The 27676-nt window shown below is 38.5% G+C and overlaps 1 protein-coding gene across 5 annotated transcripts in view; it reads right to left on the minus strand.

Annotated features, from left to right (window-relative positions):
• Positions 1-27676, minus strand: part of LOC107037425 (matrix metalloproteinase-2) — a 114259-nt gene that overhangs the window by 48129 nt on the left and 38454 nt on the right. For 3 of the 5 annotated variants that reach the window (XM_015255979.1, XM_015255978.1, XM_015255980.1), the window contains 2 exons: positions 19909-20010; positions 17578-17747 (listed from right to left, as the gene is read on the minus strand). In XM_015255979.1, coding sequence (XP_015111465.1) covers positions 17578-17747; positions 19909-20010 — 272 coding nt within the window. Of the gene's footprint in view, positions 1-17577; positions 17748-19908; positions 20011-20695; positions 20712-21115; positions 21132-27676 lie in introns of those variants that run through there. The other 2 variants (XM_029126059.1, XM_029126060.1) reach the window with 2 other exon arrangements.

Raw genomic sequence — 27676 nt, forward strand, 5'->3', positions numbered from 1 at the left:
CCGCCTCCCCCCCCCCCCCCCCGCACCCCCCGTCGTCTCCGGCCATTATGGATCCTCAGTTATGGGGCATGTACAGTGAGCAAATGAAGGGGGTAAATGGTTGTTTGGAGTTGTGTAAACGTCCGGTCTGTGATAATTTGGATATCACGATGAAAGGGACTAATTGATCAACTGGTGCATTCATCATCCGTCCTTGACAAAATAATTCATATCTCGAGAACTGCTGAGTCAATCGTAACGCATTTTGTTTCGTTTTCAAGGTGACAAAATTTGCCATCTGAGGGAAAAAAAATAAACCCATGTTGCCCCGGTGGTTATTTGGTAATTGAGGGGGAAAATTGGAGGTCTGAAATCTCGAAAAAAAACGAATCCGCAATTTCTCAGCGGGATTTTATCAAAAAGTATGGGACAAAACAGGCTCAACAATGAAAAAGAAATACCAAACAATTAATTAAAAAGAAAAAATTAATTTTTTTGTTTCAATTGGTGAATCGACCATTTTCGCTTCCACTGTGAGTATTATTTTGGAAGAGACACAAAGGGGGCCAGAACACACATGCAAATATCGTTGACATTTCCCGTTACCTGTGTGAACGATAAAAAAAAATTCGTGGGCTGTATAAATTTGAATAAAACTATTTTCAAATGTTGATTCAATTTTTTTTTAATCCCTTTTTTTCGCTCGCTCTATCAGGAGAGAATGGAATTAACGTGCTTTGTTCGATTATGGGGCCTCTCTTGAAACTCTTGCGTGACTGTTCCCTAACCTTGTTGCAACCCCCCACCCGCTGCTGCCCCCCGTCACCCCCGGGCGGACGGTTGCATACCTATCCAATTAGCGGTATCCAGTTATTTACGAGTTTCACGGGGGAAACTCATTAGTTAGGACACATTGAATGATCATTAAACTCCTCTCCTCCATATTTTTCTTGCACGTTAAGTAGGCGGAGGGGCTCGATATTCAGGGATGAACCGGCACAAAATTGGCGGTTTTGTCCAATTATTTCTTGAAATATTGAGGGGGTTTAATTGGGGTGGGGGGAGCAATTTGACTCGTTTGGACTGAATTATGAGGACGGTGGTAGTTTTGGAGCAATTGATGTGGTGTGAATGGGGATCGAGATTGGATTAGTTGTTGCGAGTTTTCGCGCGGATGGGTGAAATGATGATTGTGATTTTGCGATGTTCGGGAGGGAGGCCGGAGAAGTGGGGCAGAACGAGGTGATTTGAGTGTATTTGGGAGAGTCCCAAGTGGCCCAAATTTTTTATATTTCAAACTATTGAGGTCCAGTTACTGGAGACTGATAATTAACGCTTGCTCCTGAGAGGAAGCTTTCAGACGAAGACCTCTTCCTTGATCTGTTCTGACCGAAAATGACGGGATTTGAATAATTTTGTAGGTTTTTACGGCGTATGAGAAAGGCTTTAAAATGACTCTAAATTTTTTTGAGTTCACTCTGCCGATGTAAAGTTATCGAAGAGTGAAAATTATGGCGCACGCCTACGAAAAAGCTTTTGGACGGAGAAACTGTTGCTTGATTATTTCATTTTCAACGAACTGGACAACTGTTCACGACTAACAACAATAAATTTAGTTCATCCCAACTGATATCTGATATCTGAAACAACAATAATAGATACAGGTTATTTTCAGGGAGAATGAAGGAATCCTGACGCTTGTTGGGATTCTGTAAGATTAGGGAGGGGCTCGGGAAAAGTGGGGTAGAAGGGTGCGGTTTAAATAAATTGAGCGATTTTCGAAGGTTGTGAATAAAGCTTCAAAATGGCGGAAATTTTTTATGATTTCACTCTACCAATGCCAAGTTATTCAAGATTGAAAATTATCGCTTACGTCTGAGAAGAAGCTTCTAGACGGAAAACAGCTCATTGATCTGATCTGACCAAAAATGACGCGATTTGAATAAATTTGTAGGTTTTTACAGCTTATGAAAAAGGCTTTAAAATGACTCTAAATTTTTTTCATTTCACTCTGCCGATGTATAGTTATCAACGACTGAAAAATATCGCGCACGCCTTCTCCTCGATCATTCACACCGAAATTCATGAATCCTCACCCCCTCATGCCACCCCCCTAAAAAAAAGCGATAATTTAAATTCTCTCAGCGCAGATGAACACGTCGATTGCTCCACTAGGGCCCGACCTAATTACTTGAGAGCCTTGTAGGGGCTTGTCAGAGGGCTGCCTTTACCCGGGGTCGTGCTAAAACCGAGTCAAAGACAGGCACACGAACGTGACCCTCACTGCGAGGGCTTTCAATTTAATTCGATCGCGGTGGAATAACGACACAACCTGCCCCCTGTACCCTTCTCACCTCATTGCAGTCTCTGTCACGTCTGTCTACGGCATTAGCCAAAAGTGTAGAGTGGCTTGGGGGATTGAATCTTCCGTGAACCGTTGGACAAAATGGGGGAGTGTCGCAGGATAGTAGCTGTGCCAATCAATTTACAGGCGGCAAAACGACCTACCTGAAAGCGTCAATGTTCTCTACGTGCCGTGTCAAACGCTTTGACACCGTCATTCTCGTTGGGTTAGAGCTCAATGTGTGTTACACGTTCTCCCCCACCCCTCATCGCCCTGTCGGCGCCCAAACAAATGATGGAAATCAAATTTTCGGGAATAATTGACGTCAATTGAACGTACAAAACGGAAAATTCAACTGTCAATAATTTTTTTTTGTTAATTCGTTGATTATCATGATAATGGCTGATTTTAAGGGAAAATGTCAAGAGACCTTTTTTGGAGAGCACGAAATTTCTCACAAAAAAAGTTCTGTGATATTTTTTTGTAGAATCACTTGTTGTGGAGATAATTACATTTGAAAATTTCAGAAACGAAAAGGAAAATTGAGGTTTTTCAATTGTTAATATCTCAGCTGTGGCAGAGTGAAATGGAAAAAAACTGACGCCATTCTGAAGGTTTCCTTGATAGCTTTAAAATGAGACTTGATTCATCAAAATCGCACCGTTGGTTCAGGAGATATAAAACATTTTGCAAAGTTTTTCGTTGAATTCATCTTTCTAAGCGAATTCCACCTCTTCCCTTTTCCGTTCTCATTGTAATTGTTTTCCCCGTGGGGTAAGAATGGTTGTGGATGGAGTGGAATGTTTAATTAAATAACATTGAATAATTCATAGCATTGGATTCCAAGAAGTTGAATTATCATTGGATCGTATAACAAAACAGTTTAGGAGAATATTCCTCGAGTTTCTCTGTATTATAATTCTTACCACTACTATTCCCAGCTGTGATAATTATAGTTATTACAACGTTGTCGCGGAAACGAGACCGCAAAATATCGATCCGGAAATACTGGAGGCAGTAGTTTTCGGTTACACGAGTTTCAATGCTGGCGCGAGGGAGACGGACTGATGATTTTTAGTGGTACAGGTACATGGCGATCAGACGTGTTTACGCGATTCATTAAAACTCGATGATCTTTCGTTTTCTGCGGAATGCGGTGGCTTTGTTTGCTGTCGAGGCATTGTAATGACGACATTTCATTAAAAAATTGCTGTGTAAACATAGTAATCGAGGCTTGAACCCGAAAAACATGAAATTTGATTTGATTTATTTTAACCGAACGTTTGCGATGTGAAACTCATTTTTTACGATTTAACATGGTAATTTTTAACGGACAAAACAGTGTAAAATGCACGGACGAAAGAATAATTTTCAAAAGTGTTAAAAACGCTTTATTTTTTTACTAATTTTTACTATTGAACGACGAGAAATTCAATTAAAAAGTTTAATCAACAGGCCAAAGATTTTTACTCAATCCGCACTATCTCGCTCTCTTAATTGAAAAAAATAGATGGAGTACTCGAGGAGAAATTAATTAAAATTGATCAGACCGGCCCATCAATTTCGCGTAATTGGAGAGAGTCTATTTTTTTAGTCGTCGATTGGGGTGAGGGGCGGGGGTTTAATCTCCTTATCTAGATTTGGAACATGTTCTTTTTGTCGAATATTTTTTACTGTTTTTTTTTCCGGGCTTTTCTTCTCTTTTGGATTGCAGATTCACTTTGGAGGAACGTCACGGCATGGTAAAGTCACGTAAACGCGTGTACTGTGAATTCAAATGCCGGCAGAAGTCATTCGACATTCGGAATGGCATACGGAGGGGACGAGGATTGTGTATGAAAGTTTTATTGGAATCGACGTTTGCTCCATTTTTTTTCTTCCGCAAATTTATTTCGGGAAAATTAAATTGTTTCCGTATTCTTTGGCCGTTTTCCTAACGACACGAGGGGATTTATTAACGATAAAACGGTGACTTTTTCAAACTTTGTAGACTTTATATGATCGTTACAAATTTCAAGGCAATGAAAACTGCATGAGAGTAGTGTAAAGCCAAAACACCAAATGTGTGAAATACAACTGCAATATTAAAATAACAGTCCCTTTGAGTATCTCTTTGTCTGACCATTCAATCAGCAGTAATACAATATCACACAGCAGCAACGGACTCTTCCAACGCCCTAAAAAATATCTGAGACTCGAGAAGAAAATTGTTTTGAAACAAGAAAGGATATTCTTGAATAGAAATATCTTTGATTCGAGGCTCAAAAATAATCGGACAGATCCCCCACTGAATTAATCATCGCCTCAAAAATATCCCGGACGCTTGCACTGCAGTAATGCAGATAATGCCCCCTGAATTTCTCACGGAGTTCCCTCGCGAATGAATTCATAAATTCAAACAGCCCGAAACAATGTCCACACCCGTATTCATTACCCCCCTGCGAGACGAACACAGAGACCCACTAATCGTTTCATCAGTCCAATTACCCGGTATTTAGTCCAGTGGCCATGCGCGACGAGTCCTACCCCCTCCGACCATTAAACTCGTAAGACAATTTCTCAAACACGAGTGTATGACTCCATTCCATTATCCCCCTAATCCCCAAAAAATGTCATTACCCCGAGAACCGCTCGCCGGATTGTCACGAAACTTTTTCCATCCGAAAGCCCGGTAAATGTCACCGTGAACTGAAAAAAAAAAAGATCCAATTGCTGCTGTAGTTCTCAACTAATCGCAAAAACAAAAAAATAAAAAAAAATGTCATCTTCATTTTTTTCTCGATATCTCCGGGGAAAATCTGGGTAAATAGCTTCCTCAGCAGTGAAATTGATTGGAAATTTTACCGCCCTTCGGCTCCCTCGGTCCACCGGTGAATTTCGTCGTAACGCTGCAAAGAAAACTCTATTTTTCAATAAAAATACAGTTTACGGCAATTTCATTCGGCCATTCAATCTATTAAAAAGATTTATTCCGCTGTCTCTCTGTTATTTTCCATTAAATGGACCCAATGGAGGGTAAGGGGGTGGAGGAGGAGTGATGGTTTGTCGGCAACAGTGAGGTCACGATCGCGTTTGTCGTCAAATGGCACGGAATACGTTATTACAAGTCGTAAGTCGTGTTACTCTTGGGGGACGGTTATATTCCCGAGGAAACGCTGGCCCCGTGTAATGCCAGCGAGGGGGCAAGAGGGCCAGGGGCTGGTTATATTCTCCCGACGGTTTCTTGGATAATTGCGTAATACGTCTTCCGAGGAACGGGGCTGAGGTGGATATACACTGGACAATAATTAGAAATTTCTCTCTGAGAGAACAGATATTGGACATCATTAATCTTTATAGGAGAGAGTTGGGTGAAACAGATATTCTTTGATCGTAAATATCTCGTGATTGGCAGAGTGAAAAACGACGATTTTATTTTCATTTTCAAGATATTTTTTTGAGCTTCAAAACGAAAAAAAACTGGAAATTTCGGATCGTTTGTTCGGGAGATATTCGCGATTGAAGGGGATATTTTTTGAGGGTTTGATGGAATATTTGTGTTGTGAATTGATTCCTGTTGTTTGTCGCTAAGAATTGTGGAGAGGATCTTCTGGTTCAGTGGAACAAATAGTTAACCCCGGGAATCTACCCACTCCCCCCGGAAAATCCTCGATTCCATTTCACCATTATCGCTCTCGATACTCTTCGTAAGTCTTTGAGAGGAGTCAGGCAATCTCTCGTTACTCCAAAACCCCATCCTCCATCCCTCCCCACCCCCGCTCCCTTTTATACTTCTGTATGAAACCCCGAGTTTTAATTAAACCGATCCCGGATTGATCTCTGTAATTAAAGCTTTCACTCTATAGTTTCTTAAAATGCAGCCTTTTGAAATTTTCTCTTTTTGATGAAATTTAAAAAATTGTTGAAAATTTTACAGTCTCACTTAGAAATATTGAAGATGATTCTGAAAATTTGAAATAAACACTCACAATTTTCTTATTTTCATTTAAATTCTTAAAATGCTCGAAAACTCGTTGAAAATGTCAAAAAGTTGTAATTTTTTAATTAAAAAAATTTCTGTTCACTTTTTTTTCTGGAAAAATTGAAATTGAGAATAATTTTACGCCTTGAGTTTTCAGAATATTCGAAAAATTCAAAACACGAAAAAATACCCATTTTGCCCCCATAATTTTTAAAGAATCATTTAAAAAGTCAAAAATCATTTTTAAAAATTGTTTTTCTGAGTGAATAATGGGGCAAAATGGACAATTTTTTTTTCGTGTCATCTTAAATTCAAACAATTCAAAAAATTGAGAAAGAAACAAAAAAACTACCCATTTTGCCCCCCTAATTAAAAAAGTAATTTCGAAAATCAAAAATTATTTGTTTAAATCATTTTCTCAGTGAGTAACGGGGCAAAATGGGTGATTTTTTAAATTTCATGTCTAACAAACTACTCGAAAAATTCAAAACACGAAAAATCCACCCATTTTGCCCCCATAATTTTTCCAAAATCCAAAAAAATCGACTTTTCAAAAAATTCATGTTAAATTTCCGCCGCCATTCGATACGATGATCTCCATAAAAATTCTTTGTTCCCCGTAGCAGCAGCAGCAGCAAGTGCGAGAGTGCTGATAAATATTAAAGAGCGCGAGGGACTAAAAAATTCTGGCATAAAGAGCATTGATAAGAACCTCATGAAAAATACCCCCTTCAAGGTGGACTGGCAGGAGTGGGGGTGGGGGGCAGGGGGAGAGGTAAGGGGTGGATCGGAACAAGAAGAAGGGGTGAGGGGTGTTGCAATGTAAACAGTTGGAACAAGGGAAAATGCACGAAATGCAGATTCCAACTGAAATACAAACGGCAAGCAATCTCTCACGATACAATGGAATTTCCTATTTACCCTGAGAGCCCTTAAAATGTGGTACATATGTACCCCAGTTTGATACTGAATACATGGAATGCTGCTGGCGTTTATATTGACGTGAGATAGTCAGACGTTAAGTTGAGGAAGTCAATCGTCTGTTGGTGGATATCACGCGTTTGGTTTCCAAAGTTTCTCGGCTAGTTTATTCAATAAAATCACATTCAGTTGGCGTTGGTTATTACTGGCGAGTCCATCGGTAGTGATTGTTATTATCGGGGTGGGGAAGTTGTCAATGGGGGAGTGATTACTTCGGTAATTAATCAATTGATGTTAATAGAACTAATTAGTGAAAATCCGGCAGAATTTCGGGGAAATTAAAATTCGGTGGGAGTTTAATGGGAAATATCGCGGGATCGGCTGAGGGAAATTTACAAAATTTGACGCCATTTTGAAGACTTTTTTTCAGGGGTGAAAATGGAAAAAGAATTGGTGAATTTGCGTCGTTGAGACCGGAGATATTTGATGATAAAAATGTTGGTGTTATGGATTTTCTTTGGAATGATTTTTGGGGACACCTTTTCAGCTTTTTTGAAAATATTTTTGGAGATTTAAAAATTGTAGATTTTTTAGTGTTGCAGATGCATCGAGTAGTCCTCCACATTTTTTGGAAGTTGTAGAAACTTGAATTTTCAATTGAGAAGATAATTTTTTTTTTCAATCGGAATAAAACAAATTGTGAGTACACGTCCTCAGAGAGGAATGTCGCGAGATTGGTCGAGGGAAATGTGAACAATTTGACGCCATTTTGAAGTTATTTTTTCAGGGTTAAAAAGGAAAAAAAATAGGGGAATTTGCATCATTGGATCCGGAGATATTTGATGTTAAAAAATGTTGTTTTTATGGATTTTTTCAGAATCTTTTTGGAGACACTTTCAGTTGAAAAAAAATATTTCTAGGGATTACAAAATTGTAAATTTTTTGTTACTGCAGATGCATTAGGTGGTTCGTGACATATTTAAAAATTATAGAAAGTCCTAAATTTTCAATTGAGATGATTTTTTTTTTCAATCAGAATAAAAAAAATTGTGAGAAATTGTGAGAGTATGTACTCAGAAAGGAATATCGCGGAATTGGCTGAGTGAAATTTGAAAAACTTGCCGCCATTTCAAAGATATTTTTCCAAGCTTGAAAATGAAAGAAAAAAGATCAACTTTGCATCATTGTATCCCGAGAAATTCCAGGTCAAAAGAATGGTATTTTATTTCGAAATTATTTTCCAACACATTTTTCTATTTTTTTTCCTTATTTCTGGCAATAAAAAAAAATTTAAAAAAAAATTCAGGTGCACCACAAAACCCTTCACCCATCCAAGAATAATTTTTTCAATTCAAAAAATTTGAATTAAATTTAAGAAGAAATTTTGAAAAAAATGCGTCAAAAAATTTTTTTGATGCATTAAAAAATAAAAAAAAATTATAATAAAAATTAAATTTCTACTTGCCATCGTGTGTTCTGCCCCCATGTCGGTGATTCTCGGAGATCTTGCCCCCGAGATTACGATAATAAACACAAATATTGAGACAGGGACATGAAAATGCGAACAGTACGGAACGCACGGGGCAACTAAAGTAGAAATTGCCACGGGTAGTCCCCTATTGTCCGTCAGTAGCGGGTGGTGGTAAAATATGCGCGCGCATCCCTCCCACCCCCCCATTAGTGAAATTCATGCGAGCCAGTGTGCGTTGTAACCCCTCCCTTTTGTACCGTAAAAAAAAAAAACGAAAAAAAAAAGAAGCCCTTTACACTCTGTCTCCACTCATGGCTATTTCATCTCGGGGTTCTCGTTTTTTCATCTTTCACTTTTATTTTTTTGCGTTGTCATGTGTATGGCGGTTACAACCGCAGGAGGTGTCTGGGGATACTCGAGGACACTTGAGACGAGATGCCTGAATGTTGTCACGACCTTATTTAATGTCAGAGTTAAGGGGATGAGATATGATTCTTCATTCTTTGGATTATTTTCATTCGCCGGTGAATTCTTACATTTCACACGTGAATTATGGGGGAAAAATTGTCTCAGTTCAGGGAGTTTGTCGCTGATTGCAGGGAAAATTGCTGGAGCTGCGTTGGTAAATCTTGAGAATTAATGAAATTCCATTGGGTTAATGGTAATTCAGTTTACCACTCATAATCAATAATGATTGATAAGAAATGATTTTTCATTCTTTGAATTCAGTAGTGAAGCGGTAAACCGAGTTAAGTCGATTTTGACTATTAGCTAGTTTTTGCTGAATATCTCGGAATCTAAGAGAGATAGCAAAATTTTTCGTACGACTTTTTTCATAACGCTCTATTGGCTCTACAAAAAATGTCATGACAAAAATCTTTCTATCTCTTTTAGATTCCGAGATATTCGTCAAAAACTAGCCAATAGTAAAAATCGACTTAACCCGGTTTACCGCTTCGCTACTGAATTATTTTCATTTGCCGGTGGATTCCTTCATTTCACACGCGAAGAATATGGAATAGGAATTCACCAACAACCTTGGGTCATTTTGAGTGATTGTCTCAATAGCGAATTGAGTGAAAAAATTCGTCAATTTTTCAAATGAAGCGCAAAAAAAATTCTGGGTCTGTGAATTTTGTCGCTGACTCCGGGGAAAATTGTGGGTGGCCCATTGTTAAATTTTGGAGACTAATGAAATTTTATTGGGCTGTCGGGGAATTTTTTCAGTACAGTGGCGAATCGGTCAGAATTAAAGACACTATTCAGTGATGAATTTTCAGGTTAGAATGACTTCAATGTAATCCTGAAATAGAGGCGATAAAAAACCCATCGAAATGATATGTATCCTTCAATTTCATAATCCCCATTCACAATACACTAGATCAATTTAAATAATTCAATCCAGAACCACCAATCAACAGTGGAAAATTGCGCCGCATTATTTTCTCCCGCTCATAAAAAAAAAACGATGAATACAAAAATATGTTGATATTAAATCTTATCCACGCACGGGCGCCAGACCATTTCCGCCATGAAAAATCAGACGATAATTTTATTTACTATCATCACGGAACATTCAGCTGCAATACACACCGGTCGTTGATTATTCCCTCCACGTCGGGTAGAAAAGTGGAATTAAGTTTCAACTTTGAATTTCAATCGACAAATGAACGTCCCAGGAAATATACCGGGCTTTTTTTTCTTTTTCAATGCTTCAGCCTTTTTATTCTCATCTCTGTATTGAGTTTTAGTTTTGTTATTCGACTGCACTTTGTCATTCCCAGCAATTGACTCCAATGGCACTCGATTGGATTCTGAGATGACCAACTCATATGGACTTTAAGCGAAAATAAAATGATTGTGAAGTACGTCAGGGGGAAATATTAATTCGGAATAAAGCTAAAACTTTTTCAACAAAAATGCTCCCGATGTTTATGTACATGGGTGGGGGTGGGGGGGAGGAGTGTACCGACATCGATGAAAATATGACCCGTTTTGCCCCCATAATATTGGAATTGACAAAAAATTTTGTTTTTCGTTAAAAAAAAAATTTTTTTTTCTAGAAAATTTTGTTGAAACGTTTTTTTTTTTTCAATTTTCCTGGCCATTAAATGGGGTCACATTGTACCCCCCATTGGTGAAATTGTAAAATATGTTCTCATCATTGATTTGTTCTGCTATTTATCAGCAATTGGTACCGCCCATCTGTCCAGTTCCCCCCCAATGCCATTCGGGGATGCTGATAAATGTGGAATAAAAATTGGAAATTGTCCAGATGCATGATGATAAGCGACACAGGGTCTGGCAGTTCTCTAGTGTGTTGATAAGCCGTTGTCGCATGTATTGGGAAAAAATAGCTGAAAACGCCCATCTGAAGGAGTCTGGATTTTAGGCGAATGATTGATAATTTTGTTTCCTTTAATGAAAAATCCGATGACGTTTTTTCAAGCCAATTTATTCCGCCTAGCGTATTCTTTCTTCAGCTACCCGCGTAACCACTACTGTCACTCTACCACAATCATATTAAATTTTAATATTAGTGGAAATCCAGGAAAACATCGATATCTCGGTTCTACCAATTCCAAGTCTAATCTAGTTAACATTATTAAAACCAATCTAGTCTGTTGTGAATAGTGACTACGCAATTGGCGGATAATCCACAGACCCAGAAATTTTCTAGTGTTTTAGAGATCTCGTACATTAAAAAAAAAAAAAAAAGATCTCGTACATCTCTCAATCAACTGCCAATAAATTCCTCCCAGGGCTCTCCATTCTCCCCACACAATCCCTCCCCTGGAATCGAACAAAAAACCCCGAGCCCGCGACAGCAGAATAAAATCTAAAAAAAAAAAAAAAACACTCCTACAACAGAATGAGATGTCATGAATATCTGATGAAATTATTGGAATCATTGATAATGGTGAAAATCCGAGATATGTTCGAGTGAATGTCGAAGAGGAATGGAAATGATTGAGTGGACTGAAATGCTGAGAGCTCTGCGAGGACTATACCAGGGGGCGAAGGGGGGCTGGGGGACAGAGAATCGAGAGTGATCGAGTTCGGGAAGCCAGTGGAAACTCAAGAGGAGCGTGATAGAGCAAGATATATTATAGGAAGAGGCGCAATCCCCCACCCCCATCCCCTCGGAGGGGGTGGCTAAAGGGGTGAATTGGAGTGGAGGCTTGTGGAGGTAGTTGGGTAATGCAAACAAACCGGAAGACAATGGCGTCGCCATGACAGACGAGGCTGGGTGCTTTGTCGTAAACGAGAGATCGAGCAGGGCGTACTATACTGGCCAATCATACCAGGAGCAACGAAGGGGGTGTCAATTTGTCGTATTGACTGTTATAAAAAAAAAAAAAACTTTGGATTTTCAAGAGAAAAATTGAAAAAAAAATTTATATTCAGGGGGGCAAAGAGGGAATTGGGGTCGTTGGTGACCCCATTGAACTAATGGGGAGTATAATCATCAACTTGACAAAAATTACACAGTTTGCCCGTTAACTACGGGGAAAATTCTAAAAACGTTATTTGAAAAAAAAAAAAAAAAAAAAAAAAAAAAAAAAAAAAAAAAAAAAAAAAAAAAAAAAAAAAAAAAAAANGAAGAAATTGAGGAAAAGATGGCCCATTTGGCCCCATTAACTACTGCGAAAATCGCAAAAAAAAATTTTTCACTGAAAATCGTTTTTCTGAAATTACATTGAAAGTTATGAGGTAAAACGGTCGCTTTTTTTAAAATTCTATACTACATTTTCCGAGCTATCGATTAAAAGGATGAACCCGGGGCCGTCAATCTCGAAAGCATCCAATACAGAAGAAAGTAAATGCGAATGTTTGCGGATGTAAGAAAAAATAATAATTCGAGAAATTGAAGAGGGAATTTTAATAAGATTTTTTTTTCTCAAACAATCCTCATCGCAATGATCATGGAAACTGAAGTAATTCAATTGAACAAAAGAATTTAATAAGACCAGAGATTTCTCATTACAATGGAAGAGGAAAAAAGCCCGGGAACAGAATAAATTTTATTATAGAATTCTCGTTTCAATTCTTTTTTTTTTTTCCTAGGAATCCCTCTCTCCAATTATTCGATGGGATCACGTGGAAGCCATTATGTTCGCTAATATTTAGTATTCCAGCATTATAGTACCGAGGTAAAGCTCGCCATGTACAGCAACAGAAGGAGGGAGAGGGGGAGGTGAGGAGGATGGAGCGATCGAAACTTCGTTTCCGAGGAGAGAGCGTAACGCAGAGTTACGGATAATGGGGTATTCCGCGCTGCTGTGCCAGGCGTACAGCTTTTCCTTCCAACAACTACTGAACCTGAAGTACTGGGAGGTACCATTTGAATTGCTCGGATGAGTTACAACTAGTTAATACGTGAATTAACAACAAGAAAAGGGAAAAATTGAGTTTAGTCGCTATTGTGATGGTTTTCGGGGGAATTAAATGAGGAGATAATGGAGTAATTGTATATCTAATTTGTACGAGACGAGTAATGTTTTCAAGCATGATATTGTGGACACTCTCAATATCATATTTTTCATAATTTCAGTATGAAGTTGATATTTCAATTCAACACCCTTTCTTGTTTCAAAACAATATTTTTCTCGAGGCTCAGATATTTTTTTAGGGCGTTGGAAGAGATCGTTGCTGCAACGTCCGTTTGACGTTGCGATAGACAAAGAGATACTCAAAGAGACTGTTATTTTTATATTGCGGTTATATGTCATGCATTTGGTGCCTTAAACTTTTATCAAACTTGGTTGTTAGCTTGTGTATCGATAGTAATAATTGAACAAATTGATAAAAATAATAATCCTCGCCGACATTAGGATTAAAAGACCATTCAATTACCCATAGAATTAAATTAAAAGGATCTGATAAAGGCCTGCTAACATTACCAACATCCTCCCCACAAACTAATAAACGTAATTGTGGATTCCCTAGTAAACCGAAAACTACTCGTGTTTATTATTTATCGATCCGCCATCGCACACTCCCTTGCCTGCCCTCTGTTTAACCACGCAAAATGTAACCTTCCGCACTAGAATTATCAGAATGATATGTAGCAAAATGGTGTATATCGGTATTACCAACAACGCCCCGTGTATGTAAAACGGGAATGGAAAATTACTCAGCCAAATGAAATCGCATACAGTATCATGACGGTTTGTGTATGTGTGTGGCAACCACTCATGTTCATCAGATTCATCTGGCACTTTTCTTTATTAATGCGGGGTTATCAAAATATTCATCCGTGCATTTTTCATCATTTCTACTGGTGCGGAAAACCATTTTGCCAGGCAGTTTATTTTTCGGTTTTGCCAACATTTGCGAGGGGTTATTCATTAATAATTTGAGGGGGTGGGTAGAGTGATGGAGAGGTTGTATCATGTTAAAATGCGTCGATTTGACGACGGAAAGGAGCTCACGGAATATTTGGCGTTCTACGGTTTTTTTTTTTTTTTTTTTTTTTTTTTTTTTTTTTTTTTTTTTTTTTTTTTTTTTTTTTTTTTTTTTTTTTTTTTTTTTTTTTTTTTTTTTTTTTTTTTTTTTTTTTTTTTTTTTTTTTTTTTTTTTTTTTTTTTTTTTTTTTTTTTTTTTTTTTTTTTTTTTTTTTTTTTTTTTTTTTTTTTTTTTTTTTTTTTTTTTTTTTTTTTTTTTTTTTTTTTTTTTTTTTTTTTTTTTTTTTTTTTTTTTTTTTTTTTTTTTTTTTTTTTTTTTTTTTTTTTTTTTTTTTTTTTTTTTTTTTTTTTTTTTTTTTTTTTTTTTTTTTTTTTTTTTTTTTTTTTTTTTTTTTTTTTTTTTTTTTTTTTTTTTTTTTTTTTTTTTTTTTTTTTTTTTTTTTTTTTTTTTTTTTTTTTTTTTTTTTTTTTTTTTTTTTTTTTTTTTTTTTTTTTTTTTTTTTTTTTTTTTTTTTTTTTTTTTTTTTTTTTTTTTTTTTTTTTTTTTTTTTTTTTTTTTTTTTTTTTTTTTTTTTTTTTTTTTTTTTTTTTTTTTTTTTTTTAAGATAGAGACTCCTTATTAAGATCCATTTAGAGGAGAGCTCCTTTACATACATATTTACATAAGGATTAAATATGCATGTACATAATTGACAGGTCAGTGCATAAGTTCTTGCAAATACTGGACAATTTTTCTAATATCTTTTATGACTAGTCTGACAATTTTTTTCAATAAAAACCTAAAAAAATTCTGGATCTGTGAATTTTGATGTGGATTCTGTGGAAAATTGTTGGTGCGTCATCCCAAAGAATTTAAAAAATCCATGTACAATAAAAAAAAAATTTGCAATAACAAAAGACTGAATTTTTCGAGAATGACAAAATGGCTAATGGAACGACTGATAAAAGTCTCCACGGTCCAAAAAAAAAAAATATTTCCAACATTTTTCCTTCAATTTCCACAACTCCCGGGACATCCGATACCCCGCGACAACCGCACCTGAGCTTGTGTGAAACAAAGGAATGAGAATAAAGTTTATTTTACTCGTTCTTCTTTTTCGTTTCAGTTTCAACGGTTGAGGGAGGAAAAAAAAAATTAGCGAATCCATTTCCATTGGGTGAACAGGGCTTTTCTTTTCGACTTTTTCACAGCGAAACCCCATCGACTTCTCTTTCCACTTGGGGTGACAAAGAGGCGACCACTTTCCGCGTCTTGTTTGCCTTCTCGTTTTCCACGAGCATTCGAAGTGGTGAGGAGAAGGGAGAGGGGAGGAAGGAGGGGAAATAGGGGGATTCAAAAAGTCAATTCGTGGTGGCGGATGCCACTGCCGAAGGATTTTTGTGATAAAATCTCAAAAGTTCTTGGAACTTATTCAGCTTCTTTCTTCTTCTCTCGTGACCCCAATTATTTGGGATAAAAGTTATATTTAAAATCAAAGGGTTTCTTTGGTACTTGGGGGGTATTAAGGGAGGAGGGGATTGCAATTGGTTGCTTTGAAAAGTCTGGCATATGTACCGTGGAAAAAAAAAAAATTATTATTTCGGTGAAAATAAAATTTGCGAAAAACGGTTTTTTTTGTCAGCGATAATTTAGGATCATCGATAAATCGACATCGACAGAGTGAAATCTAAAAAATTTAGAGTCAATTTAAAACATTTTTATAACTCCAAAAAACCTACGAATTCATTCGAATCGCACCGTTCTGCCCCACCATTCCCGATACTCCCTAAACATTATAAAATAAAAAATCGACTCATTTTTCAAAAATTGAATTATTCAAAAAATGGATAATTCCGCGAACCCCCTAGAAACACAATTTCCCTCCCCTACTCAACCCCAACGAGACCTAAAAATCCAACAAAGACCCGCCCACAAAGTTCAAAAAAAAACATCTCACCAAAAAGTGCATTCATTAGCCCCTTTATTCTCGCAATTTTCCTGCCTGAGGGCTAATTTTCCGCTGTCTTAATCCATCCTTAATTCAGAGATACCCCAGGTACTCGAGGAACAACAGGAGAAAAAAGTCTCAAAACCACTGATAAAAATGACAAAAGAGTACGAATGAGATAGAAATTCATTATTCTCCCCTCGGGCGAGATGAAATCACTCCGTTCGCTCTAATTCCTCTCCTAATGATTTCCAGTCATTCGAATATGGAATTACCCATTGCCTCTAGCACTCGCCGCTAGACAGCGCCACCTGCCCGATCGATCAATCACCAGATGCCTATTTTACCGACGAGACAAAAACTCAAGTCGATAAAATAGGAAATTCACCTTCTTATCGACCGAACACGCTTTCTTTCTCATTTCGTCGGTAAAAGAAGGGCTCTTACCACCGGCAAGGCAACAAAGAAAGGGGAAGACCCCATTTCATGAAGAACAAGAGACGCATGTTTATAAAAAATTTATGAGATGAGTTGAAAATTCGTGGGACAGTTCCGAATTTTTCATGCGAATCTTTTTGATTATTTATGAGAGTAGACGGGGGTGGGGATCTTCGAATGAAACTAGAAAGCTCCGGCTCCTCTGTGCCGCTAGGGGAGCTCAGTCCCTCTTTCTATATATTTTTTATTATTCCTCTGTCCCGACAGGAAAAATTTTCATCCCACTTGTAAGGCCATATATACCTTGCTCCCCCTTCCCAGAAATGAGAAAAAACTTTTTACGAGCTTTTATATGAACTCGCTTCTCGTTACTTACTTTTATGTTTTACAATTTTCCAGAGTTCCTTGAACGTTGAGAACGCTCTTTTCCCAGCGTCAAAGCTGATGCCACGGAATTCGTAGTTTGAATATCAGTAATTAATGGGGTGAGAGGGTATATCTCACCCGATGTGGGGTTGATAATGACCCCACTCGACAGGCGGGTGGAAAAAAACTGATAGCTTTCGACCGAGATGATTAGCGCGTCAGCCTATTTTTAGTGCATCCAGACTCTTTGAGATGATGATCAATTCAGATGAGATATTGAAATTTGGACTCTATAATATTTGATAATTTCATTGTGATAGACAAAGAGATACTCAAAGGGGCTGTTATTTTGATATTGCGGTCACATCTCATGAATTTGGTGCTTTATATTATTCTCATGCATATTCGATTGTCTCGACATTGGCAACGGTATTGTATTTTCATTTTCCGATCAGGCTCCGGAGGGTTTTTTACCTGGCGTCCCAGACGATAAAACCCATGCAAATTGATAATTAAACGCACGTGAGAGAATGAGAAAGCGATGAGCGTAAAAGTAACAATGGCAATGATTCCCAAAAGGAAGTGCAACCCGGTGTGTGCCAAGTGTCCCTGGCAGTCTACCAGCAATGTCAACGGCATTCGTTGGTCAGAGACCCCGCGAACATCTGCCAAAAATGCTCATCCAGTCGCGCACGCCAATACCAATAACCAAAATGAAATGCAAAAACTTAACGTGAAAAAGAGAAAAAAATATGACTTACCTCCAGGTGAGGTTCTTGTGCGGCCAGGGCTGCCCGTGAATGGTGAATCTCTTGTGTCTTGATCTACGATATCGCGGATCTGGCATGTCCGATAAACCGCACCTACGTGATCTCATTAGTTTCTTCGTCGCCTCGTCTATCTCCCCAGTCACTGCTATTCCACCGTTACTCTGCAAAGTTTTGTCAAGTCAAACACGTTTCGGATATGGTAACTTCAACGTCTCAATTTAACTTTCATAAACGTCAACAATTTTCGAGGGTAATTATAGTATCTTATGGGGAGGATGGTGGAGTTGCTGAAGATTCACGTTGACGTATATTAAATACCGAAGTTTGTGGTGTAAACAATCACTTTGAATGAGAGGCGAAATGATAAAAAAATATTGGGACGCGATAATAACAAGTGGGAAATTGCTTTCGTCAGAGCATAGTTGATGGATTTTTGATAATAAATTGGCAGTTTTATTGTGAATGGAATTTCTATGACGGCGGATTTTCAATTCAACGATTTATTGAAGTCCACATTGTTACAATGGCGTCAGCCGACATTGCCGCAATATTTTCAGCCGACATTACATCAATGCTGGCAGTCGACATTGTTCCGACATTATCCGCCAACATTGTTTCAACATTGTCGCAATATTTTCAGCCGACATTGTATCAACATTAACAGCCAACATTGTTTCGAGATTATCAGTCAACATTATTCCAACATTGTCACAATATTTTTAGCCGACATTGTCGCAATATTTTCAGCCAACATTGAATTAATGCTGGCAGTCAACATTTTTCCGGCATTATCAGCCAACATTATTCCAACATCGTCGCAATATTTTCAGCCGACATTGCTTCAACATTAGCAGCCAACATTGCATCAATGCTGGCAGTCAACAATATTCCGACATTGGCAGCCAACATTACATCAATGCTGACAGCCAACATTGTTCCGACATAAAAATCTTCAACCTTTCCCCGACTATTGCTTTCAAAATAAATTTTATCACTCCCACGATCGAACTCGGTCCAAATAACATCGTATCGGGAAAAATCTCCCGATTCCAAATTTAGTAATCCTCACCCAAAAAATAGTAACAATCAGATTTGACTGCCACAATGCTTCCATTCACCATCAAACCCCCAATCCCCATTCACAATAGATCCCATCAATTCAACCAACGCTAAACCCAATTACCAACCGACAATACCACAAAAAAAATGTCAATAAAATTTTCAACACAAAACACACGAGTCTCGAAAATTAAATTCTCAACAGATGTTTTCCATCCAAATATTATCATACAATTTCACGTGTTACTTATTCGGAATAACGAGATCCTAGTGACACTTATTTACGTATTCCGTGGCTCCGTATATTTTTCCATTTGGTAGTATAGGAAAGATCTGTATTTCATCCATTCATCTGTATAGCCATCTCACTCTACTCCCCTATCTCTTTATCATTCCGCTGGAGCGACTCCTTGGGTCGTTGACGAGCTCGATTTTCATGCAAATCCCATCGTCTCCGACCAACGTTTCAGAAAAGAGAGGTCTCAGAGGGGGAGAGTGGGGGGGGGGAGTCTCTCTCTAAAGGTGCACGTGAGATCAGTTCCCAATGGAACATTGACGCCTATATGGTAGCCATATATCGGCATTTTCACTACCTATTCCATCAACTTGGAGATGGTACGATGATGATAGGTGCATCGGGAAAATTCCGAGGCTTCACTTATCCTCTCATATTTTATGCGTAATTCGGTTTCTTGGGAGACGTGAAATCGAATATCTTCGTGTCAATAAGAATACGTTGGTATTATTGTTATTCATGATGGGGTCCGTTAGACCGATCGATAGTGCGGAAACTTTATGGGAAAATTGATTTCATATTTTTTTTTCAGAAAAAAATTGGCGATTTTTCAAGTGGAAAAGCCATTTTTTAAAGTCCGGATTTCGTTTTGAAGGGATTTGGTGGGAATTACTGGGGGCAAAAGGGTTTAGGTTCGATCATTTTTTTAGAAGTGCAGAGATTGCATGAATAAACTAATTTTATTCCATTTTTCCCGCCAAAAAATGGCAAAATTTTGATCGAAAATTTTTTTTTTCAATAAAAATTGTTCTTTAAAGGATTTGGTTTGAATTTTTGAGAAAAAATGGTTTGGGTTCGATAATTTTTAAGAAGTGTGGGAAATGCATCAGAGAATTTTTTTTTTCTAAAATGAATTCAGATTTTTTAATGCAAAAGCTATTTTTTTAAACGAAAATTCGTTTTAAAAAAAATCTGTTTCGAATTATTGGTGCAAAAAGGTTTAGTTTGAATGCCTTATTCGGACTAACCTGAAGATTCTTTATGGCATCCCTCAACTGATCATCAGTCCTCAGATTGCCAGTCTCCAAATCGCTCTGCGGCAAGTAGCCAAACCTCATGAGATAATTTTGCTGCAACAAAAATCGGGTTAACCATTAATTTAGTTGATATGTGGGGATATAACGAGTGAGGAATGACTATGGAGTTGGGTATCTGGGGCAGGCACGGAGGAAAAATTCTGGGGGAGAAGTTGAAAACTTCTCCAGGTGAATGTAATAAATCCGGGGCGGGAGATGCTGGATGAAAGTTCAAAAGAATGTTGGAAGTATTAGAACGTAAGTGCATCCGACATTCTATCGGATTACCGTGGGCTGTGCGGGGGGGGGGCATATCAGAACAAATTTTCTGGTCAATACAAATTCCATCAGAGGATCATCATTCATGAGGGGCGGAGGGGAGACGGTAAATATTCTTGATCGTCATCACCAGAAATCATGCCGTACAATTTCATACTGAAATTATGGAATATTATGATGAGAGAGTCCACATTAGCTTCCAGATCAATGAATTTTGAATGGACTGAATTAATAATCGTCTCAAAAATATTACGACTTCAACACCCACTCAATGAAACATTTCCCATTGTTACATCCGTACTAACAAAAATTTTCACGGCAAAATCTACTCGCGAGTATTGGAAACAATAACCCAAAAGGTCACAGCGACGTAACAATATCTGTGTCACTGAAATGTTGTGGCTAACCGCAACGTTGAAAACAACAGTTCCAGTATTTAACGACTAAATACAACACCTACCGCTGCCAATTCCAATCGTCGGTGCGGGCAAATCCCTCTCTCATCTTATTTTTCCAACAAGAACTCTTTTCCAAGCATCAAGTTCAACTACCGTATCGCTACCACCTATTTTCTACCCCATGGTAAATAATCACAGTCACGTTTCTCTCACTTTGTATATATTTACTTCCGATATTTTTACATCCCACTCTTGACGGAAAAGGATTTCTATTTGCGTACGGGAAAATGCGCCAGTTGCGTTTGTAAGATTGGGTCCTGGTGTCAATGAAATTGTAATGATGTTTATCATCGCAATTATGGGAATTTTTTATGGTAAACAGAATTATCAATCAACAATGAAAAAAGAAAAAGTAAAGTTATTTTTCGTTTCGAGTATAAGATGAGAAATAATTCTTCACTCTTTAAATTATCTTCATTTACCGGTGGATTTCTTCATTTCACAGGGGAAAAATATGGAATGGGAATTCACCAACGAACTTGGGTCATTTTGAGTGATTGTCTCAATAGAGAATTGAGAGGAAAAATTCGTCAATTTTTCAAATGAAGCGCAAGAAAAATTCCGGGTCTGTGAATTTTGTCGCTGAATCCGGGGAAAATTGTGGGTGGCCCATTGTTAAATCTTGGAGACTAATGAAATTTTATTGGACCGTCGGGGAATTTTTCCAGTGGTGCTCCAGAATTTTTCTCACTCTTCATATTCTCGTACGTTTCCGCCTGACATCGGTCATGTTCGGGAGTTGCACGAGCTAGTCAGTCTCGATCTCAACGTTGGGCAACGTTTGCACGTGTTCAACAACATCACGTGATAATCAGTGATTACTGTTTCAAGTTTTCCAATTGAATTCAACCAATGACATCAAATAAATTGTCATGTGTGAGAAAAAGTGTGAAACAGTGGTGAATCGGTCAGAATTAAAGACAATATTGAGCGATAACTTTTTAGGTTAGAATGACTTCAATGTAATCCTGAAATAGACGCGATAAGAAGACCCACGAAAATAATATGCATCCTCCAATTCCATAATTCCATTCCCAATACAGTGAATCAATTGAAATAACGCTAAACCAAAAATACCATCCTATTTTGAACAACTCAAGACTTGTTGCACTCGTGAATTAGTTAACTCGTCTCAATTTCCGCCACTTTACACGTCAGACACTCGATTAAACGCGCTCCAGCAAAGTAGAAATTCAGTGACGTGAGGGAGTAATTAATTTCGTCCCGAAAAAAAAAAGAATAAAAAGATGACAAGTGCCAACTTCACATTTTTCCATCTCCCGTGGGGGGAGGGGGCGAATATTCACTGTTGATTCTTACTCACGCTTGTTATCCCCGGGATAACGAGGGATATCTCCATCCCCCCGAGATAATGATATTTACCCCCGGCGAGGAATAACAATAACGAGGTATATTGTACACCAGTAAATCCTCAACATTAAAATTAATTCATGGAGATATTCAGCGGTGGTATTAATTCGTTGAATCATTTAAAACGATAAAATATGAATTCTTATCGTGCGTACACTAGGACTGAGGGGGGCATTGTGCACTGTCGGCGAGATACTTGGTGCTCTATAAAAGGAGCGTTCGGCATTCTCTCTTTGTCGACGGAAATAAGAAGCACAAGGAGCACGTGTGTTGACCATAACGAAAAGAGGCCCCCACAATGGAATGGAAAAAATTTTATACAAAAAGATGAAAGAGAAGAGGAAAAAAAAAACTTTGCAACCTGCAGCGGTGGTTGCATTACCAAAGATGGGGATTGGTGCATCAATGGGTTGGGTGACTTTATCGGTGATTAATGCACCCGGACCATAACTGATATTGAAATTGTGAGGTACGGGGGCTGGGGACGGTACTGCGGCCAAATTAATCGCACTGTCGGATATGACGAGGGATCAATTCCTGTTGCCACTGGACGTAGACATCAAATGGAGGATTAATTTCCCGGAATTTGGTGGATTTGTAATGAGGCGGTGGGGAATTTAGAATTGTGACGGATGTGGGGGGAGCGGATATTTGAGGTGCCACGGGAAATTCGGACGAGAATTGAGGTGGGGATGGAAGGAAATCTTTGAGACGATTGATTCTGTTGGAGTTGTTCGTCATAATTCGTATTCCATGATTTCCGGGTGAAATTTCTTGAAACAATCTGTCCGATTGTTTTTGACAAGTGAAAGATATTTATATTCAAGAACATGCTATCCCAGGTAGGCATTGACGATAGAAACAGGACTCATCAAGTCCTGGAGCAAGGCTTGGGAATGCTCAACCAGGGCTGGAGCTCAGCCTTGGATCAGCACTCCTTCAGCCCCAAAATGATAACCTCGTTTTAGACTTAGTACATAAGGGTTGAAAACAATGCTTAGCGTCAAGGCTTGGTCCAAGCCTTGAATTACAAAATTTTAAAGGCTCATGTTTACGGATATGTGTTCAAATAATTTCTTATTGCTTGATAACCCCTTTTATGAATCCAGAGCAACTTATGAAAAAGACTGACGGGACTGGGTACAGTTCCTCGTGTAAAAAAATTTTTTTATTTATGCATTTCTGGGGCAAGTGAGGGTCTCAGTGACATTAGGCGGGCCAGAAAATACAGAATCGACTTTCACTCGGCGGAAAAATTCGATTTTGGCGAAAGTCGACTTTCCCCCCGAAAAAAGCCTAAATATGGCACTTTGACTCCGGCTGAAAAAAAAAAATTTTTATTTCTGCATTTCTGGGGCAAGTGAGGGTCTCAGTGGCATTAGGCGGGCCAGAAAATACAGAATCGACTTTCACTCGGCGGAAAAATTCGATTTTGGCGAAAGTCGACTTTCCCCCCGAAAAGACCCTAAATATGGCATCCGAATGTTCGACCAATGAAATTCGAGGAATGACCGTTACGCTACAGCTTACGCCGTATGTTCTTTTTAGAATAGGATGACGCATATTTGATTGTCTTGAAATTTTTAACAGCGTTGCATTTTCGCCCGCAGTATCATAGGAAAATTACCAAACCTCGAACAAAATTCACAACCGAGTGTTATGGTATTATTCCCAACCCCAGGGATGTTAGAAATCATATTCGGCGCACGTTTATGCGATCCTCAGAAATTCCACTTTCGTCCGGAGGACTGAGGACTATAACTGAGGGTGTATATAGCCTTTCGGAGGAGGTTTGCGGGGAGGGGGAGGGTTCGAAGACGACCTATGTCCCTGTGACGCCTAGTGCCATGTGCGATTCATGCACAGCACGATCTTCCGGGCTTAATCTGCTAGAACTCCCTCTCATCCTCCAAAACTCACCAGAGGTACCTTAAAACATTTACATATAACTGAGACACCATATACACCACTGGGCGGTAGCCTGCCCGTGCACCGGAATATTTTCCGTATTCACGAGTGAATATTCAGGGGATTTTCGCGGTACTCTGAATTGGTATTTGGAAAGGAAAATGAAAAACATTGATAAATATTTGGGACGAAATGAGTTTGCGGATTTACATTTCAATTTTTTTAGGTATGATTGTGAGGGGTGGAGTCAATAATGACCCCAATGAAATGAAAAAAAAATATTCTGCCATTCTGCCCCATTAATTTATAAAGAAATAAAGGAAAAATCATGAAAATAATTTAATAGAATTTTTAAATTCTGTGATGATTGTAGTAAAAATACTGAGGCAAAATGGACTGTTTTTTTTCTGGAGGAGGAAGTTGATAATGACCGTAACGAAACAAAAAAAATCCAGCCGTTCTGCCCCATTTATATATCAAGAAATAAAGGAAAAATAATTTGAGGAATTTGAGTGAATTTTTAAATTCTGTGATTTTTGTAAAAATACTGGGCCAAAATGGGCTATTTTTTTTCTAAATTCAATGCAAAATTTTTTCACTCGATTGTCCCCCCCTCGATTTCCAGATAATAAAGAATCAACAAAGCGTGCAGTTCAATTTTGTTCTCTCTCGTTTAGCTTTCATCAGGTATTCTTGAATTTTTTCATTTTCATTTCCAATTGACATTTTGTGTAACACGGCGTTACGGGTAGGCAGGGGCACTGTTGTCCAGTATCATGCAAATCCCGTCACTCCGCTCCATTAGCCATCCCGATAGTTCGTAGCGCGTAACCAGTGCAGTTGAAAATAAAAAAAAAATAAAACAGCGAAATGAAAGGAATAAAAAAATATGGAAAGTACACCGATGGGATCGGGGGGGGGGGATTTATATTGTACCGTTTTACATTTGGACTTGGTTGTACGCCACACTGACGATCATTTGTGGCATTTGCATTTCGATTGTCGAGATGAACTCTTTTGAGGTGAAACTAAATCATTTGTAAAATGAAATTGAATTTACATGTCGCGTTATTGATGAAGCTAAATGGGAAAAATAAAATTGGTGGATGGAATTTTGATGGAGTTGATCACGCTCCCGTGGCCCCTGCAAAAAGCACCATCAAATTCCACAAAATTTGACCCATTCTGCCTCATCGTTAACAACTTCAATCACGAAATAGAGAGGTGCTATTATTTTCCGGCTATCTTCGATCGCGAATATCCGCGGACTGCACGGTCCAATTCAGGCGAGTCACGTCTCATTTTCAAGACTGAAAAAATACCTCGAAATTGAAAAAGAAATCGTTGATTTTTACTCTGCAGTTCTCGAGATATTGGCGATTGAGGACTTCTCACGGTAAAATGAAAATTGAGATTTTTGAGTTTTTGCGGTGTGGGGTCTGCAACGACCCCATTGAGTGCAACGGTAATGCAATTGGGTGATGAAAGAATCGGTTGCACCTCATTGCCGCGAAATTCCCCCGGGTGCTGAGCTACAAAGCCCCCCCATTTGCACTCGATAACTGCTGAATTTAGTGGAGAAATGTGTAAACATAGTGGTAAAAGGCATGCCGACGGCCTCTTCACGTTTCAGGTTAAAAGGGTACTAGTACCAAGAATTCGATCGGGCGCTCGACCCCCCCCCCCCCCCCCCCCCNCCCCCCGGCCGACCCCCTCGATTCATGAATCACTTGAACTCATTCCAGCCCGTGTGGACACATTATCCGCGGCTGCTTGGGTCCACTCACGGAAGTAAACAAAGAAAAACACCCGGTGACTCCTGGGGGGGACAATGGAGTTAAGCCAGCTGTCACGCTATCAATTTTCCCCGAGTTTGTTATGATGAAAATCTCTGAAAATAGTGGGAGCCTTTGTTGTTTGATTTCTTGGCCCGTTTCCAGGGCTTTCTTTGGGCTTTCCAGGGGTTGATTGCAGGTGAAAATAATAATGCCACATTGTTATGGAGTTCGAGACAATCAAATATGTGTAATAATAACATAAAGCACCAAATGCATGACATGTAACCGCAATTGGCTATCGCAACGTCAAACTGACGTTGCAGCAACGAACTCTTCTAACGCCCTAAAAAAATATCTGAGACACGAGAAGAATATTGTTTTGAAACAAGAAAGGATGCTCTTGAATAAAAATATCTTCGATTCGAGGCTCAAAAACAATCGGGCAGATTGATTCAAGAGCATCATCACTAGCAATCATGCAGATCAATCGGCCTTGAATATTTCCAACTGAATTAATCATCGTCTCAAAGACTCCCCCGATGCATCAAAATATTTCTCTACAAGAGACTAAAATACAATAGCTCAACGATACTCGACAGCAACATTTTCCTAAAATTCCCGGAATTGATGGAGTGTGTACCTAAGGACAAAAGAACGGATAATCTACAAAGGGATGACACTACAGAGAGCCTCTCCTGAATGACAAGAACGTCTTTGACGTCTGGTTTTTCTCATCAAAGGATAAAAGCGAAGACATCTCCCTCTGCAAAGCATCGAAAAAAAAAAACGTAAAATCCGGTGAATACCGATGATAAAAACCAATCCCACATCCAATGTCGCTGATTGCCCCAAGCCTCTCAGCATCAATGTTTCTTTATACCCCGTATTTTCCCCCACCCGATAAGTGGTATTCACGTCTGAGGTGGTGATAGTACCGCTTCTCACTGTGCATTAGCATAATCGTATTTTCTCGCTTCAAGGAGATGTCTCGGGGAAGCCGAATAATTCACACATTTCTGCGACTATTCTACCCTTATACATAAAACGTTGACCTTTGTCTCCTACAAAGATAAGGATATTTAGCATTGCATAAAAAATGGGAGTATGCACAACTCCGCCAAAAATAAAATAATCAACCAACATTTTCCCGTTCAAACACGTCTTCCTAGGTGTGCGCGATAATTTTCAAACTTTGATAACTCGAGATCGGCAGAGTGAAATCTAAAAAGTCTTGAGTCATTTTAAAGCCATTTTCATAAGCTATGAAAACCTAAAAATTTATTCAAATCGCATAATTTTTAGTCAGATATAGCCAATAAACAGTGTTTCCGTCGAAAATTTCGTCTCAGGCGTGTGCAATAATTTTCAATCATCTATAACTCGACATCGGCAGAGTGAAATCTAAAAAGTCTTGAGTCATTTTGCAGCCTTTTTCATAAGCTACAAGAGCCTATAAATTTCCTCAAATCCCACCGTTCTGCTCCACCTTTCCCAACTCCCTCCCGAATCTTACACAACCCCAACAAGCATCAGCATTCTCCAAGAGTCCCCAAAAATCCAATACGAAAATAACGTTAAAATTGTCGCTCCATCAGCCAGCAATTCTCTCCACTCGCCTCGTTGTAACAAAAACAACAACCATAAATAACGGAACCCACCGTAAAACAAAATGATTCAGAGTTTGCCAATAAAGCAAGCTCCCCCGAATCCATATTTCACTCACCTCCACACCAGTGATGAACCCCCTTTTTATTTATATTTTGGCCTTTTTTTTCATTCCACTTCACTTTATCTGCTACCAATCCATTCAGCAAACTGAGTATGACAAAGTGGGGAACGAATTTTCGTGTCTGTCCGGTTCTATTTCACGGTTGTTTCCGGATAAATGGAACTTCCGGAATCTCTCTTTCACATACAACAGGGTGG

The sequence above is a fragment of the Diachasma alloeum genome, unplaced genomic scaffold (genome assembly GCF_001412515.2).
Source record: "Diachasma alloeum isolate Michigan unplaced genomic scaffold, Dall2.0 Dall_scaffold_00219, whole genome shotgun sequence".
In the NCBI taxonomy this organism is placed as follows: domain Eukaryota; kingdom Metazoa; phylum Arthropoda; class Insecta; order Hymenoptera; family Braconidae; genus Diachasma; species Diachasma alloeum.